The sequence below is a fragment of the Coffea arabica genome, chromosome 8c (genome assembly GCF_036785885.1).
Source record: "Coffea arabica cultivar ET-39 chromosome 8c, Coffea Arabica ET-39 HiFi, whole genome shotgun sequence".
Lineage (NCBI taxonomy): Eukaryota > Viridiplantae > Streptophyta > Magnoliopsida > Gentianales > Rubiaceae > Coffea > Coffea arabica.
In genome coordinates, this window is record NC_092325.1 from 1,020,825 (window position 1) to 1,039,460 (window position 18,636).

General features: G+C 35.3%; 1 protein-coding gene across 2 annotated transcripts; it reads left to right on the top strand.

Annotated features, from left to right (window-relative positions):
- The first annotated feature begins 6,315 nt into the window (after positions 1–6,315).
- LOC113707018 (chaperone protein ClpB4, mitochondrial) lies at positions 6,316–18,613 on the top strand. 2 transcript variants are annotated; one of them, XM_027229174.2, is made up of 11 exons: positions 6,642–6,781; positions 7,044–7,282; positions 7,587–7,805; positions 7,870–8,107; positions 8,972–9,167; positions 10,139–10,193; positions 10,878–11,028; positions 13,077–13,385; positions 14,760–15,025; positions 15,123–16,052; positions 17,953–18,613. In XM_027229174.2, the coding sequence occupies exons 3-11, from the start codon at positions 7,611–7,613 to the stop codon at positions 18,262–18,264; spliced, it is 2,652 nt and encodes an 883-aa protein (XP_027084975.1). In that variant the 5' UTR covers positions 6,642–6,781; positions 7,044–7,282; positions 7,587–7,610; the 3' UTR covers positions 18,265–18,613. The 2 variants fall into 2 exon arrangements, with proteins under 2 accessions (XP_027084972.2, XP_027084975.1); XM_027229171.2 differs by lacking the exon at positions 7,044–7,282 and having other exon boundaries at positions 6,316–6,781.
- Positions 18,614–18,636: the final 23 nt, after the last annotated feature.

The window sequence follows — 18,636 nt, forward strand, 5'->3', positions numbered from 1 at the left end:
ATTATTATTATATACACGTATATATTATAATTATATGCACATAAAATATACATTTATAAATATATATAATAATACAAATATATTATTATATAATATTTATATATTTATAGTATATATTATATAAATATAATTACATTTAATTAAATAATTATAATATATATTTATATAATATATTATATATGTCTATATAATAATTATAAATATATTATAGAATGATACTAATATTATAATAAAATATATAATTACAATAAAATATTATAATTATAATATATATTATATACATTATTATATATATTTGTATATAATTATATGTTAAATCTTTTAATAGGTAGCGGGGCGGGTCCCATTTCTAAATGGGAATCAGATTTGGGTTTTGTCCAAAACCCTCCAATTTATTAGGGAATTGAGGAATTCTAAATTTTAAGTATGATTCCAAAATCCCAATTCCGGTAGTAATAATTCAAACAATAATTACGGGATTTATTGTAATTTTTATTCCAAAACCCTTTTACCAAGCGCCACCTTAGATTCTCTGCCACAAATGTAAGTAATGTTTTAAAAATCGGACCGTTAATTGAACCGATAAAGTGAAAGGGTCGAGATTCAATCGGTCGGATTGGTTCAACCCCGGTTCAATGAATTTTTTTAAAAATAATTTATATAAATATATATATGCACAAAATAAGACATGTAATGGACTAATTTAATACTTTATATAATGAAAGTTTACTATTTTTTAATAACTTGGATTTTTAAAAATATTTTTTAAATTATAAGTTAAAACAAATGAATTTCATCTCAATTTCAATTATATCTAAATCCAACCCAAAAATATCACAATATTTTGAAATTATACAAATTCACGTCTATGAGAATTTAGACATTATGAACTTAAATTTTATTTACGTTTTGGGATTTAGAGATTGCAATTTAAAAAAAGAAATTTGGAATTCGAAGGAAGTCAAGAGAATCAAAAATAAAAATGTAAACTTGATAAGAAACAAAAAATGAGATACAAGTGAGTGGTTGTGGTATTAAATAATTTGGATTAAAGAAAAATAATTTATTTTTAACTTTTTCAATTTAATGGACAAAAACAAAATTAAAAGATGGAAGAAAACATTAATAAATTAAAAATAAAGAGGTTTGATTAAAAAGAGAGTGATAAAAAAAAAAGATGATAGAAAGAGAGTTAAAGATTAAAAAGAAAGAGTCATGAGAGAATGAGATTTTGTGGTACTGATTAAGTGGCATATGGTCGAGTAGAGTTCACGAAAGTGATGAAATACTCAAACGCATGTAAGGTGGCATAGTACACGAGCATTTCTCTTCATAAACAGGTTGCATATGAAGCTTCTTAAAGTTGGACAACCAGAATTCCGACAAGCTGCTGAGTTAGTGATCATTCAACGACAACCAAACTTTAAGAAAAGGCCCGGGCAGCATTAAATAACACACAAGCCTCCATTGTCTGCAAACATAACATTAAACAAGTACTACTCAGTGAGCATATCACACCATCCAATACTCAAATTGCATCGCAAATATTTTTACATTTCCAAATCCAAATTACTCTTATACTTATTATTGAAATTCAAACATAACTTTTGATTGTAACTCATTATTATATAACACTAGGTGGTTTTCCCCGCGCAAGGCGCGGGTGGTGCCTGGGGGTGGTCTGTGTTTGTTTGATGTATGAGGAAGAATTGGTCGTAAAAATTGAGAGGTTATTATGGTTAAATTTGTTGAGCTATATTAATATGTACAATATATATATTAACACGCTTATATTATAGATTTTTTGTTTTTGGTAGATTGTAGTCCAACCAATCTGAGTTTAGACTGGTTGGTAGCTTATCTACCATCAAAAGAGTTAAATATGTACATAAAAGTTGTCTTTTTGCATGCCTTTTACAAAAGTCATAATAGGCATAATCAGTGGTGTAGATGGAATCCACACTACATTTGCGTTCTGTTGGTCACAAAAGCAAAAGTTGTTGTGTGAAGCTTACTGAGACTGTTCTTCATCATCTGATTTTGCAGTTCGCTATTTTTTTGGTGGACTTTCTGTTATTTTTAGTGAAGTCAAGAACCAGTCATCAACCTTAGCTTTTGTGGATCCCTGTGCTCTGTTGCTTGGTGTGACTAATGGTGTTGCAATGTTTTCTTCGTTTTCAATGTCCATTGGTTCTTGTTCATCCTCTGCACTTGTTCCTTCTGTGTATTTTTGAGCACTGCTGGTTCCTGCTGCTCTTGTCAGCCTGCTACCTTTGTCAGCTAGGTGGATCTTGTGAGCAACTATAGCTGTGTATTTTTGAGTTGTAGAAGGCTCATAGCTATAAGGTGTCTTTTTTATGAAGCAGATAATGGTGTTCTCGCTGATGCATTCTTCTATAGCCCTATAAGGAATGTTATTCTGTAGTTGTGTAACATACGTTATTGAGATGATTTATTGTGTATTGTGTAATGATTAGCTAAACTTGATTTGCAGGGGAAAGTCGTAGTTATGATAATTACCTCTGATTCTTGTTGCTGAATTTCTGAGATTTTATATGGCAAGAGCTGCTGAGCATCTTTTCCATATAGATCAAGTGTAATGTTACCACTCCAATCCAAAAAGGAAAATCAATAGTTATTCTTGGTCTGATGGATATAAGAGTGATTTGATTAGATAAATGATTAGTTGTTAGTTAAGGGTTAAATGTCACATACATTACCTTGTTACAACATGGATATGACGTTGACAGGAGAGACAGGTGATTTTATACTTAGGTGTGCTGCGAATGGATTTGTGACAGAAAGGGCAAGCATGATACCCGAGTTTTTGGCTTCTGTCCAGAAGTTTGGGTGTTCCTTGTATCTAGAATGTTTTTTTCTATAACAAAGGGAATGGTATTTTAATTAGTTTGTGCAGAAATTTGTATCAGATAATCAGATAATTTGTAAAAATGTGTATGAGCTAATGTTTACCTGTGGAGCAGTCACAATGGCACCTATATGGGTTATATTTTCTGCATCTGGTGGTGAAAGAAGTTCCAATGGGCTTTCATATGTTTTTTTAGTAATGGCCTTGGTGATTGCCTTATTATTTTCAGTTGCCATGTTGTTGTAGTTTATGTGCTAGTATTAGTATTGTGACATGTGGTTGAAATGTATTTTATTAGTTTATTGAGTGCTTACCGTTGCCTTAGAGGTGGACCTTCTTGTAATGGTGGGTTGATTAGGATGCAGGATGCAAATTTTGTCGAAAGAGTTAGAGCTGCAATTATGTTTGTTTGCTTTGGTTAAGACATGTTAATGCAATTTTTTATTCTAGTAACTAAGGGGTTAAAAGTTCTTACTGCCGTATGATGTCGCCTTAACTTTGAGAGCTGCTATTAATGGCTGAGTGTGAATTGTTTCAGCAATTATTTGTCCTTCGTCAGTTGCATGCTCTCCCTAGAGTGTAAGGATGATTGCCATTGAACTGATACAAGAAAGCTTTTCGTTAGTAATTGCGATGGACTTGTCAGTAGCTTAAAATTAGTTTTGGTATTATACATTTGATCTGCGAGTACAATGTCTCTGATTGGAGTTGTTCCTTTGGTTGATTGTGGATTGACGTGGACAACAATACCAATCACATCTGCATTTAGTTTTATGAGAGTTTATTGAAGACATGTAATTATTATTGTTGAAATAGAAAATATTACCTAAATAGAACAAACAGGATTGATAATTTTGTACGATGTTGCATACGTTTTTTAGCCGTCATTTTCTGTTTTTGAGATCTGGTAGATCTTTGCTGCTGAGTGGACACAAATATGGTAAGAATTATGTTAGATAAAGAGAAGTAATTGGTATAGAAATACATTTATAGATAAAGGAATTTATTGAGACAAAAGAAACAATGGAAGAAAAACTCCATGAACAACATAATGGACCTTTAATGGAAACATTATGATCTCTGACATTTGATTGTAAGGTGTCATTGAGAGAAGGAACCATAGCAATGCCTACAAGACCATAAAAGAATGGAAGGGAGACATTTTGTTAAGATGATTCATAAAGTAATAGAAGCTAGCAATGTAAACAGTCAAAGCATCATTGGGAACCTGGTGTATCTTGCACAACATCAGAAATATAGCCATAACAGTTGGTGCAAATTGGAGATTCACCTGCTATATAAGAGTAGTTAACAATTATTTATGATTATAAAATACAAAAATTTTGTGTACTTATCAAAATCAACCTTGATTTCGTTCTGTATTGGACTGTAAGGATTGGTGGAGACATTGTAGTGTAGGCTCCTGAGCAATGGTTGCAATAACTATAAATTTCATAATGATAAGTATATAATTAGTGATCAGATAATCAAGTGTAAGATCATAATAAGAAATATGAAATGCATGACGAAATGATTAAATAACTGAATAAATTAACCTTGATTTGTTATAGGCTGGAGCACAGCTATTTGTGGGAAGTCATTAGATTGCAATTGGGGCTGCATAGTTTGTTGCAAAGATTGGTTATGATGAAGTTCCTGTATATCTAAAGAAGCAGAAAAATCTTATAGAATAGGAAAAATGCTCATAGAACTTGATATTACATTTGTAAGTATATATAGGTATCTCACCCTGGAGTTGCTGATGAACATTGGTGGTAGCTGATATATTTGCATCGTTAGTGCATTGTTGAGGACACTTGGCACGTTCTTTAATCACTATTTTGAAGCAAAAAATATTTGCATTGAATAATCAATATTCATAAAAGTGGAATTCAGATATATTAATATAATATAATATAATACTAAGTTTAAATAAGTGAATAGAGGAAATAGCTTCTGCACCTGGATCAAGAGTCAGTTGGGCTTCATCACACAGCTGAAGGGTACCTCCAGTGGTAGTTTGTTTTTGATCAGTCAAATTAGTGGAATTTTTTTTAGCTTTCCTCGTTTGATACGCCTCTCTCTGTTTTAGACGGTGTAATTCTCTCTCCTCAGGTGATAACATATCATATTTCTCTCTTAACCTTTGATTGCGTATAGTCTTTTGCGTAGCTGCCTTATGACTATTGCTACAACTACTCGTCCTATCGTTTAGCTGAATATAATAAACAAGCATAGGTGGAGGTAATGGTGTCTGGGAAAAAAAGCATGAATGCAAAGAGCAAGGAAAATTGATGCAACTATAAAAGTGGAGAAAATTGCAGTTAAAGCAGTCAAAGACGGAAGAGAAATTATTACCCAACAAAAGATGGCTAAAAGTATTCAAGAACTGCTGCAAAAAAAAAAAGGCAATATAACGTGAAAAACACATGCATGCAAAACATAAATGCACAAGGAACATAAACATGCATGAGGAAAACATCAAGACCAAGAGGTAAACAAGCGATCAGCAGCTATTCATGGAACAAAAATGACGAAACAAAATAGAAGGGAACAGAGCAGAACGATGAGTACCAGCAGCGGAAATGCAAAGGAAGCAAAGCGAAGCAGTGGATAGGTAATTGAGAATGAGAAACAATAGCATATGCGTATGAAGTAAAGTAATGAAGTATCTGGAATTACTGTTTGGTGATTTAACCCCGCAATCTTGTCAAAAGAATTGACAAAAAAGACCAATCCATATCCATAAGAAAGGCATATAAAAAGGATCTATTAAGGGTAAACAAAGGAACAATAAGTACATCAAAAAAGGTCAATCCATATCCATAAGAAAGGCATATAAAAAAGGAATTTATTAAGGGTAAACAAAGGAACAATAAGTACATCAAAAGAAAAAATGTAATATCAACCTAAAAATTCTGTACTTCTTACACAATCATCAGACGAATATCAGAAGCACATAAGGGAAAAAAAAATAAAAAACCAAGACCATTGAGAGCACGAAATTGACGGAAAAGGCCTTGAAGGAGCAGATGAAAGTGGCCTTGTACAGTAAAACAAAAGTGCACCTTATATATTGTAAGAATATAAGGATATATAAGCAAATTCTTTAGATATCAATTTAGTAGATTAACTTATTCTTATTATATAATATGAGGATATATAAGCAAATTCTCTATATATCAATTTCCTAGGTTTTGGGGAGGTTGAGAACTACCGAAAGAATAATAAATAGTTGCTGAAATTACTAAAATGGCTTGGAACTTTTTTTGCAATTACTTGAAATTTTTTTTTGGAATGATTTAGATGTTAAATTGCGCATGGATCGGAATTGAAGGGTGAAAAGTTGGAGGCTTTTCAGTATCATGGGCTGGCTAGAAAATTCAGTTGGAGGGCCAAAATGAAGTTAACAGTTTTTTCTTAAAATAAAAAAAAAAGAACTTTTTCGATGTTTTCGTCTTAGCCTTCTACAGCCTTCTCAGCGCGGCTGGGGCTTTTGCCTCTTCCTCGAGCTTCTCCAGTGTTCCAACTTGGGACGTAAAAGCAAACAAAACCAATTTCAACGACGAGCTCTTTTTTTCGTCTTTAATTTAGTGCTGCAAAACTGGTCCGAAGTTATAAGATTGAGCTCTAATTTGGGGCTCCGGTTTTGATGAATTAATGTCGACGTCGAGGCTCAGTAGAATAGCGCTCTCGGCCGCCCTTAGGGTCTCTCGCTCTAACTTTCGGCCACCGTCAATTTGTCGCGCTGCCCAAATACTCTCTTCTTCCTCAGGTAGCAGTTTCCCTCCTCGCTCTGTCAATGAATTTGGCGGTGTGGAGATTCCAACACCATCATGCTTCAACGACGTCGGTTTGAGCAAAGTGTTCGCTCGCTCTTACTCCACTGTCTCCAGCTCCAGCTCCGGCCAGGTCATCACCTTTTCTTTCTTTTTTTTTTTTTTGGGTTTTGTCTAAACAAGAGAAAGGAGAAGTTTGTTCATGCGTATCTCGACACATTGTTGTAAAGAGTACTTTTCCACATTTTGTGGGTAGGAGTCGGATGGATATTTAAATTGTACTCCTTTTGTTTACTGCAAAATTGTTGTTTTGTTTTCTCACTCTTTCATGCAGTGCCGACCTTTCGTCTGGTGCAACATTGTTGATTTGTTGTTCTGTTTTTTCACTCATTCAGGCAGTGCAGCACCGTATTTAGCCGAAAATTGACGTCCTTGAAGCTCGCGAAATTCCATATATGGTTTTAGATTCGATCATGTGTTATGCATCTAAAACACTGTGATTCTCGTCTGGTGCATATTAATTAAATTACTGTATATCGGAACAACAGCACGGAAAGATTTATAGATGCTGGAGTAGCTCTGTTGAAGGAATCATAGATGTCAGTAATCCACTATTCTGTCTTCGAGACTTGTGGTAAGATAATGGGGGGAAAATGGCAAAGAGGAATTATTGATGAAAGAGGCCTTCTCTTTAAGTTGAATGTTGTAGTCATGGCTCCTTTGCTTGTAATATTTCTTCCACCTGCTATTAGTGGGACTTGCAGAAACTCCTTGCTTCTTCTTAGCTAATCACAAACTGTCACACTTAGTTTTCCTATTATTTCTTTTGTGGAGTGTTCCGCTGTTGGAGAAAATTCCTGTTGCACTTTGATATTTATTTGCAAGTTTTTCGTCTCATGCTTGCTTCTAGCTATTATAGATTTGTTCTTATTTGACAGATAAATAATTCAGAGTTCACTGAGATGGCATGGGATGGAGTAGTTGGTGCTGTTGATGCAGCACGAGCCAACAAACAGCAGGTGGTGGAGACTGAGCATCTAATGAAAGCACTGCTAGAGCAGAAGGATGGGTTAGCTAGGAGGATATTCACCAAGGCAGGGCTAGACAATACATCAGTTCTACAAGCTGCAGAGGAGTTTATATCTCAACAGCCTAAGGTATGCCTCCCGCTCTTGATGTCTTTCCTTTAACCGCCTGGCCATAAGTGTATGTTATTGGTAGGTAACAGGTGATACCAGTGGTCCGATACTGGGCTCCAGTCTCAGTTCTCTCTTGGATGCTGCACAAAAGCATAAGAAAGATATGGGGGACTCTTTTGTGTCTGTGGAGCATCTTCTATTATCATTCACTTCCGATAACAGGTTTGGTCAGATGTTATTTAGGAATCTGCAGCTTACTGAGAAAGCTTTGAGGGATGCTGTTACTGCTGTTCGTGGAAGTCAGAGAGTAACTGACCAGAGTATGTACTAAAGTAATTCCAGTTGATGCATATTAACTTGATATCAAAGTTTCAAGTAAGTTGATTAACTTGTTTATGCAAGCTATATTGTGATAACAAAAGCTACTTCATTTATGTTTTAAGAAACGGCAACTTGCCTCATGAGCTTTTAGTTTCATTAGCTGTTGAGGATGCTAATTTTACCTTCCTTTGATTCCCATTAAACTCTTGATACAAGCAATTTCAACTTTGATTTTGATCTGAGCTGGACTCATTTCTGGAAACACTTACAACCGGGCTAATCTGGGCTTTTGTGTATAGACTGGGATAAAATAGGTGCAGGGAATAATCTCTCAAGAACCTTCCTGATACTAGCGCAACAAGTATATTGCTAGAATTATAGGGTTATGAAGTGAAAGGGGAAGTGCTGTAAAACTTTGTTTACCATTGGATATGCATAGCATCAAATCATAGCACTGTATTGGTGAAAAGATAGCCTTCTTGTGTGGTATAAAATCTGGCAGTTGGGAGAGATTATGTTTGTAATAAGAGTTAGCATGAATAAGGATGTTATGATGGGTGCATGTAAAATTTAATCTAAATTATGTATGAGATTACAAGTAGGAAATGAAACAATAGAAATTGGTTAAGAGGTTTATACATATCCCAGAAGAATGTTCAGTGTTTTATGCATGTATTGTAGATAATCAAGTGCAAACTGACAAAGTTAATTTTGCACAAAGGTAGATTTTGTTTTGAGATTAACTGCTGCAGAAAATAATTTAGCAAGATCTAATTAAGAAAGATTGTTTTACAATCATTGTTAGAAAATAATTTTGCGTGTTGTGTACTACCTGCTCATCTGTGTGGGCTAATTTTGTGTAGATCCAGAAGGAAAATATGAAGCACTTGAGAAATATGGCAATGATTTAACAGAACTTGCTAGACGGGGTAAACTTGACCCAGTTATTGGTCGTGATGATGAAATTCGAAGATGTGTGCAGATATTATGTCGCCGAACCAAAAACAACCCTGTTATTATTGGTGAACCTGGGGTGGGGAAAACTGCAATTGCTGAAGGGTATGACCTCTAAAATCTCTATGCTTTTTGTTTACATAAACTTAGTAAATCATTCTTTCTTTTGATAGTGAATGGCACCTGCATTTTGTTGGATTTATTTAGCATGGTATTTCTCATACCCGGTAGTTGTTGTCATCTATTATTTAGTGGTGCATGTTGAGAACTAAACTATATATAGTTATATTATATGTAGCAATGCATGTTGAGTTCATGTACAAGTCCCATGAATTAAACTACATTTAGTCTTGGATTACTTTGTCTGAGGACTAAAAAGAGTGCGAAAAGTGGTGCATGTTCCAAATGCAAGGCCTAAATGTCTAACCTTGCACGTGAAGTGTCTGAATATCTCTTCAAAGGGTAATCATGTGGCAAACAATTTCAATTATCCTTCTAACCTTCTTTCTTTTCAAAACATACCATGGTGCAAAGACAACCATTGACAGAACAAAGTAGAGTGACAGTGCGTTGAAACGAGTTGAAATTACTCTTAGAGGCTTTTATTTCCTTGAGCATTGTTGTTGTTGTCTTTTTTTGTTTCTTTACTGATGCTCGTTTTATCACATTTGTTGAGCTAGCTTTTATCAGAGAATTTTGCTGTCATTCGTAGAATCCAAGTTCAGATTTCCCTTTTTAGCTTGTGAATTGATTGCTGATTTTACAATGTCTAAATCATTTTAGATCTGAGGCTATATTGTGTTATCTTTTCATAACATCATGTTTATCAAAGAGACAACTTCATATTAGAGTCCAGAAGAGTTTGGGTCAAACCTGTCCCCTTTTTTAGTATAGAAGCTAGAATATATGGGAACATATGCTGATGCCCAGGCTAAAAGAGAGTTTTCAACCTAATGCAAAAGTTATATCAAGCTTTAAATCTGCAGCTCTACCGAAAGCACTGTTTCATTCTTTGCTTTCATTGCATTGTAGCGCTTAAGTCTAACGTTAAGGTGATTTAATTATTTTTGCTACAGGTTAGCTCAAAGAATTGTGCGCGGTGATGTTCCAGAACCTTTATTGGATCGCAAGGTTATTATCTTGTTTTTCAGTTTATTCATCTTTCAAGTGTTGATGTGCAATCAATCATGAAGTCAGAAAAGAAAACATAATTTGGTTGTGCTAAGAATATCTGCTTGTTAGTATCTTGAGTTCTTAAATTCTTGATGAATTTGGGAGTAGTTTGATTGATTTTTTTATGTAGCACGTTTAGGATGCAAGTGTACAAGTAAAATACTAGCAATTATGGAAATGCTGTTCTGCGAAATTTATTTGCGGACTCTGCAGTTGTGATTGGAACATATCAGCTGTAAGGTGTGATCAGGTTTACCTTTGAGTCCAATTATTGCTATAACATTGTAGTAATTCTGTGATGTGTTCTTTCTGAGATTTATGGCAAGCCACATGTTTTAAATCCTGAAGTAAGGATCTAATAAAGTTATAGGAGTTTGGATGAAAATTAATATTTTTAGTCATATGTTTACAGAAGCTTGCAAATCTAGGTGATATGTTGTAGGAATTAGTTAAAGTGAGGTTATTGTTTTTAGACATGGAGCTTGTGTGCTGTTATATCTGTGTCTTTAGTTACATTATACCAGATGATTGATTTCTCATAACTGATTACTTTTATCTTTTTGAGTATTTACTGTGATATTATTTCTTGGAACTAGTTTTAGTGAAGCAATTTGCATCTTGTGTATTCTTTTACCCTTTCAGTTGATCTCCTTGGATATGGGTTCATTGCTTGCTGGTGCTAAATTCAGAGGAGATTTTGAAGAAAGGCTTAAAGCTGTTCTGAAGGAAGTCACTGCCTCAAATGGGCAGATAATATTATTTATTGATGAGATACATACTGTAGTTGGTGCAGGTTGGTGTGGGTTTCGGATTTGCAAAGTCAATTGTCTAGATATTTCTTCTGTCGATTTTGTATTCAACATTAATTTTCACAGCTGAAACTTCCTTTAACGAAAAAATAAAAATCTGTTGTAGCCCATGAGCTGTTTTAATGCCAATTACTGAATCTCTGATCTACCAAATTATCTTACTTGTATGCAAGTCTAGAGACAATCGGCTCATTCACCTGAATGTACCTAGTGATTTTCCTATAAGCTGCCATCATGTCTTAGTAATCTCTATAGAACTTTATCCAGTGAAGGCACATGCATTTTAAGATTACTATTTGTGCTTTATTGTTTCTTTCAGAACTATCTTTAGCATAGAATGCACAGTGCCCTGTGAGCAATGATGGTGTCTCATAATGGCTCCATAACTTATTAACTTCACCATATTTTGCTCTTGGAAATATTCACATGTATTGAATATAATGTCCAATTAGATTACTTCTGAGTGCTTGATGATATTACTCATGACAGAGTGTCGCTACAATTTTACTCTTAAATGGTAACAAAAGGTGTAGGTTTTTGTGCATCAGTAGCTATGTCAACACTAATCTACAATATGTTTCCAATTTCAAGCGCTAAAGTTTTAATTTTTCTTTTGAGAGGTTAAGAGTATTATTCACAGCAATTGTATTCCCCATATACAGCCTCCATATGATTACAGCTGAAGTTAATGGAAGGTTCCATATCTCAAGGAATATTCTTCCTACTCCAAGAGAGAACATGAAACAAAATCCTCTGCTTCAAAATCAATGCAGGTTTTTTTAAGCCTTGAAAGCTCTCTTGTTCCTTTCATTCAGGATTAACCGTAGCTGATGCACATTCCCAAGTCTTTATCCATCTCTGATACTGTTAACCTACACTCTTCAACAAAATATAATACATCTAAAACCCTTCTTGGAATGACCCAAAAGCTGATGCACATTTGTCTTAACATGACAAATTTATAAACATGTCCAACTTGACAACAATAATTACATTTTACTATTGGATTGTTTACAAGTGGAATCTTAATAAAACAATAGCCATGCTTTCTATATACAGTAAAACCTCTTCTAACTCGAGTATTTACAACCTTTTTGTTTTCCACACATTTTTTTGTTTTTCCTTACTCAAGATCATTATTAAGTCATCAATTCTTTTCTTTAACATAATATGTTCTTCCTTAGTCTTTTCATAAACTTCTTTCGTCTATCTTCTTTTCTAATTCCTTTCTCTCAGATATGAGATCAACATTAACCTTGCTAACATCATCATTTTCCCTTTTTAATGTCTTATTAAAAAATTTTCCCTGATGCCATGAAGCACACTTGAGCCATGTCATTCTGCTCCTCTAACTTGTCACATTCTTCTCATATAACTCTAATATTTTTTGGTCCTAGTTCTTGTTTCCACCTTTATCTCTTTTTTCTTTCTATTTGGACACCACAAGAAGAATTGTATTTCAGTTTTTCCAGAGCTTTTTCTCTCCAAATAGCCTGTTATGTAAAACTTCTTTCCTCTCCTCCAAATACCACACTTTAGAAGGACTGTAAATTGAGATTTTCATTATTTTTACCAGTTGGGTTCCAATATATTCTCCTGGCTTCTACTATAGGTTGAGTTGTATAGTCTAGTGATCATGTCCTGAGAGGATTTTAACTGCCTGTGTTTTAAAGATCTTCTAAACTTTTGTTCACAGTGTGAATTTCATGCAATTGATAATTTACGGTGGATGTCAGATGTAAGTGGAGTCAGAGGTTATAAGTTGCACGTGTTTCGACGTGTGATAGATACTTCAACCTGCTTGTTCCAAAAATCTATCTAGGCCATTTAACTCCCACTAGAAGAAGGCCTTTCTACATCAGTGTTGGGTGTATGCTAAATTTCAAAGCATATATAGATATTTATGGCGCCATTTCTTAGTTCTCTCCTCCATCTTTTCTTCCTTGAATTTGGGGTCGTTAGCTTTGTAATAAGCTTTGTGGCATTGCTCTTTCTTCATGGTTCTTAACCATTTTCCTTACCTTCAATCCAGGGGCTGTTGCTGGAGCTTTGGATGCTGGAAACTTGTTAAAGCCAATGCTTGGTCGTGGTGAGCTCAGGTGCATTGGAGCAACCACATTGAATGAATACAGGAAGTACATTGAGAAGGACCCTGCTCTAGAACGTAGGTTCCAACAAGTATTTTGTGGTGAGCCATCTGTAGAAGATACTATCTCCATCCTTCGTGGATTGCGTGAGCGGTATGAGCTGCATCATGGGGTCAAGATTTCTGACAGTGCACTTGTGTCAGCGGCAGTCCTGGCACATCGTTATATAACAGAGCGTTTTCTGCCAGACAAAGGTAGGATATATCTGTCTTATTCCAGGTTTTTAGCTGAATAAACTTCTAGGGCCTATTTGACTACTACATGAGTGAGAGGATTGTGAGAAATGAGGCCCAAGAGCGGATGATGTTAGGAACAATCAACACGAGAATTCCAATAAGACTAATGCTCCTAAAGGCGTAAGAGGACAAAAGGATGCACCTCCTACACAAAACAAACTGTGAGAAGATAATAACTTCCAACCGATGTACTAGTTTCTTTTCAGTGCTGCATACCACATTAGATGGTTTTTTTTCCTACTTTTTCTCTTAGTTTTGAATAGTTTTTCCTACTTTTATACTTACTTTTGAAAAGCAACTGTTAAAGCTTCTTGGTTTGGTGTGGGCGATCGTTACTGACATGTTGATCAACCTGCAGTAGAAGGTCTTGAGATGGAGAAGGGTTTAGCTTGATTCTGCATGCTTTTGCTTCAAATGAGGTCCAATGTTTATAGTTTTAGAAGCTTTTACATTCCTTTGTCACTGCTTGCAGTGCATGTTTGGGGGAATGGTTTTTGGGGAGAATAGGTTATCTCAGCATCCATAATCAAGCAAAATTGGGTTTTTGGTTGTAATTGTCCTTAGAATTCAACAGTATGCCTCGTGTGCTTTGTCCTGTCGGAGTCAAAATTTTTGGAGTGACTATTAGTAGTTTGGGATTTGGTCAGTTATCTCAATGCAGAGTAGTTAAAAGAGCAAAAATGTACAATACTTGTACTTGGATGCATAGAGTTACATGGGGAATAGGAATGAAATCTTTCAGTGGCTACTGGAAGCCTTAAAATTGTGGTTGCTTGCCACAAAAAGTTTGGGAAAGGGACAACAATTAGTTTCTTTCTCATGTGCTTTTGGAGGTCTGATTTTTAGGCAAGTTACCTTTCGTACACTATGGTGAATGCTGCTGGAAACGTACAAAATAAAATGGTAGCAACTACCTTTCTCTATCCATCTTATTTCAAACTGGCTGCATATATTCCCAAATATGCCAAATTAACAGATCAGTCAAATTCCGACAAACGTTATTGTTTTTTTTTCCACTTCTGCTTAAACATATTATTTAATTTATCACATTGTTCAAGTTACTCTAGTGGCAACTCTTGGGAGGCTGATGTCATTGTTTGCTGTAATTTGATTGAGATGAGTCCATTTCATCAAGAACCAAAAGAGCAAGTACAAGTGTTTTTGTCTGGAATCGATGTGGAGAACAATCTTTATTTCATGGGTGTCTAGATTGTTCGTATGTGCACTCATTATGACTTGACGGATCTAGTAGAGTATTTTCCTCATGCTATCAACTATCTTATTTTTTATAAATTGCTTCCAGTTTATGTACCTTCTTTCTACCTTTTTCAGCCATTGACCTAGTTGATGAAGCTGCTGCAAAATTGAAAATGGAGATCACTTCGAAGCCCACAGAGTTGGATGAGATAGATAGGGCTGTTATGAAGCTAGAGATGGAGAAACTCTCTCTCAAAAATGACACCGACAAATTATCTAAAGAACGGTTAAGCAAGATTGAGAACGATTTGACATCTCTTAAGCAGAAACAAAGACAGTTGAATGAACAGTGGGAGAGTGAAAAAGTTCTTATGAATAGAATACGCTCAATTAAGGAGGAGGTGGATTTGTCTGTTTAGATTTTTTTTTTTTGTGATACTGTTTATCTTATGTTCTACTTGCTCATTATATAATTTTTCTTCAACCATTTTTGTGTAGATTGACAGAGTTAACCTTGAAATGGAAGCTGCTGAGCGAGATTATGACCTGAATCGTGCTGCTGAACTCAAATATGGGACACTGATGTCCCTCCAGCGCCAACTTGAAGAAGCTGAGAAGAACCTTGCTGACTATCGGAACTCTGAACAATCTTTGCTCCGGGAAGAAGTGACAGATCTTGATATTACCGAAATTGTTAGCAAATGGACTGGCATCCCATTATCAAATCTTCAGCAGTCTGAGAGGGATAAGCTTGTCTCTTTGGAACAGGAACTTCACAAAAGGGTAGTTGGTCAGGATATGGCTGTCAAATCTGTAGCTGATGCAATCAGGCGCTCAAGGGCTGGCCTGTCCGACCCAAATCGGCCTATTGCAAGCTTCATGTTTATGGGTCCCACAGGTGTTGGTAAAACCGAGCTTGCAAAGGCACTTGCTGGTTACCTATTCAATACTGAAAATGCTCTGGTGCGGATAGATATGAGTGAATACATGGAGAAACATGCAGTCTCTCGATTGGTTGGTGCACCACCGGGGTATGTGGGTTATGAAGAAGGTGGGCAACTCACTGAAGTGGTCCGTCGTAGGCCTTATTCAGTTGTGCTTTTTGATGAAATTGAGAAGGCACATCATGATGTTTTTAACATTCTATTACAGTTGTTGGATGATGGAAGAATCACCGATTCCCAGGGAAAAACTGTTAGTTTCAGAAATACTGTTGTGATTATGACATCAAATATTGGTTCTCACTATATCCTTGAAACTCTTAGAAACACGGAGAACAGTAAAGAGGCAGTTTATGATCTGATGAAAAAGCAGGTGGTTGAGTTGGCTAGACAAACTTTTAGGCCGGAATTTATGAATCGAATTGATGAGTACATTGTTTTCCAACCTCTGGATTCCAAACAAATCTGCAAAATTGTTGAACTACAGGTACTGAGTCTTTTGTGATCAAATGTTTTGATGTCTCTCTCTCTCTCTCTCTCTCTTTATTTTTTTGTGGACTCTCTCAAGACTTACACCTTGTGACATTATTGCTTGGTATAGGTACACTGAGATCGGTTTGTTAATTTATAAACGTTGGTTGCATGTTTGAGGTTATGAACTTGTAGAATAGGCATTAGAATAGAGATCGCCCTAATACCATAGATAGTTATTAACATTTTGAAAAAGATGATGTTTAACAGATTCTTTAGCAATAGGGCATCAACCTTTGATGAACATATTATTCTGATAATGCCTGGATCCTAATGATAAAGGACTATGTTTTTCAACATAATTTTCTTTCTCTACTTATTTCACTTTGCTGCATATCATATGACATGAGTACTGAATCTACCTTGTCACAGCACTTGGTGTCTTCCATAAACAAGTCTCGCCCTTTGGATTTATTTTAGCTTTAGTTAAAGTGAATGGTATCGGCATGATTTATAAGAATTGGATGGGTTGTACTTTCAATTTTTTTTGTTTAGCATTGTGTTCTCAGAACTACTGTTGTCATGATGTAATTTTTAATTCTATGAAGTTAACAAGTTTTATCCCTTTTTTCCAGATTAGAAAAGGTAGAGCAATGTAAATGAAGAATCAGAGAAAACACCTAGTTAAATTGCTATGTCCTTGAAACAATTTAGCATGGAAGAGGAAATATGGGAACGAAATATCCTTTTGGGGATTGGTTAGATTGAAAGCTTAGTTATCCACACAAATTCTCAATGAGCTTCATTGCCTTTTTGAAAGGGGATGTCCATGTTAATTTTTTAAAGGCAGAATAACTTAGCAAAATTTACTGTTTACTCCGCATCTGACAGTTAATGTCTGTCCTAGCAACATTCCTCCATTGAAAGTTGAGGTTGAGTTGAAACTTTTAATGTTTGTGATGGAAAATAAATAGTAAAAGCAACTTATTGTTGTAAAATGAGAATATATTTGACTTCAGGCTAAGAACAAGTGAAGTCTACTCTGGACACCAATGCTGAGATTAGTACCAATTAATTCTGTTCAGAAAGATTGAATGTTACTATGACTGTTTGGGATTTTATAGTTGCACAAATGCAGTAAGTTTCTTGTCAGCTGTATTTGGTTTGATGGTCACACTACTGCAATCCAAATTATATGAACGCATAGATATATCCCTTTCCTGGATGTAGAATTTGGCCTATTTGACCTGATTGTCCTTTGTAAGCATTGGGTCATGCTTTATTTTCTGCATAGAGCTCCTTTTTTTTCCAGTTTTTTCAGTTGTTCACTGAATAGTGATTACCTTATTTTTTTGGGTTCATTTTGGGCACTTTGATGATTTGATTCCCTTCCTGTTAAGCCTGTATCACTGCAGTATCCTTAACCTCTCAATATCGCCAATTTAGTCCCTTATCTATTCAAAAGGCGTCAATTTAGTCCACAATTTCTCACTAAACTTACCGGATGGCGTGACTTGTGAGATACATGGCATATCATTTTAGTTCCTTTCAAGTATAACTTGATTTATTATTCTGTTTATGATCTTTACTACAGCATGTGAGTTGGAAAAACTCGTGTATGTTGTACAATCTCATATCTGCTGATCATTTTTAAGGTGCAGAACTCTTGAGTCCTATCAACTAAATTCACTACATTGCACATCCCGACATCAAATTTGATGTCAAGGCTTTAAGCTAATTTCCATAATGTAAAATTAGGATGAACTCTTGTAACGTTTGATTGTGTTGATATAATCTTTTCAGACGCACAACTGACTGAAAAAGTGTGTCAAATGTTCCTGGACCAGGAAGTTTTATCATGTTTCCTGCGCTCTTTACTCCAAGCATTTTGAAGACATTGATTTTCGCTTTTGCAGATGAGTCGTGTTAAGGAGAGACTCAAACTGAAAAAAATTGACCTCCATTACACTCAGGAAGCAGTCAATCTTCTGGCGACACTGGGTTTCGATCCTAATTTTGGAGCTCGCCCTGTGAAGCGGGTGATTCAGCAATTGGTTGAGAATGAAATTGCTATGGAAATTTTAAGGGGAGATCTAAAGGAGGAGAACTCAATCATTGTCGATGCTGATACATCCTCGAGGGCTCGAGATCTTCCACCTCAGAGTAGATTAGTAATAACGAAAATGGGAAATAATACTGCAATAGATGCCATGGTTGCAAATGACTGACTTTTTCTTTCTATTGAGGAGGCATGCACGCACTTTTCTGAACCAAAACTGGAGTTGATCACGCGAGATAAAAAGTGGGGAGGAGGTTCTTGCGAGTTCGTGCATTAAGTTGCTGCTGCTTGTGCGTTTGCAGTTTTTATTACAAGGGCAAGTCTTGAGGATACTGCGATAATTTTGGATGAATATATATTTCTCGATGATTAGTGAAGAGTGAGATCCTCCTATTTTATTGAGTAATGAGTTGGGATGTAATTCTTACTTAGTTGGAGAGCTTAATTGAGATTTAGGGTGCAAAATTGAATTTTGAAATCTAAAATTTGAGTTAATTAAGTTATTAAATTTTTAAGTATTTGAGTATATATTACATTCAGA

What these genes read in the sequence shown, in the direction of transcription:
- LOC113707018 (XM_027229171.2), top strand. Translation starts at nt 6,530, where the DNA reads ATGTCGACGTCGAGGCTCAGTAGAATAGCGCTCTCGGCCGCCCTTAGG. An exon ending in CCAGCTCCAGCTCCGGCCAG is followed by an intron (nt 6,782 to 7,586) that starts GTCATCACCTTT and finishes CTTATTTGACAG; the next exon opens with ATAAATAATTCAGAGTTCAC. An exon ending in AACCTTTATTGGATCGCAAG is followed by an intron (nt 10,194 to 10,877) that starts GTTATTATCTTG and finishes TTACCCTTTCAG; the next exon opens with TTGATCTCCTTGGATATGGG.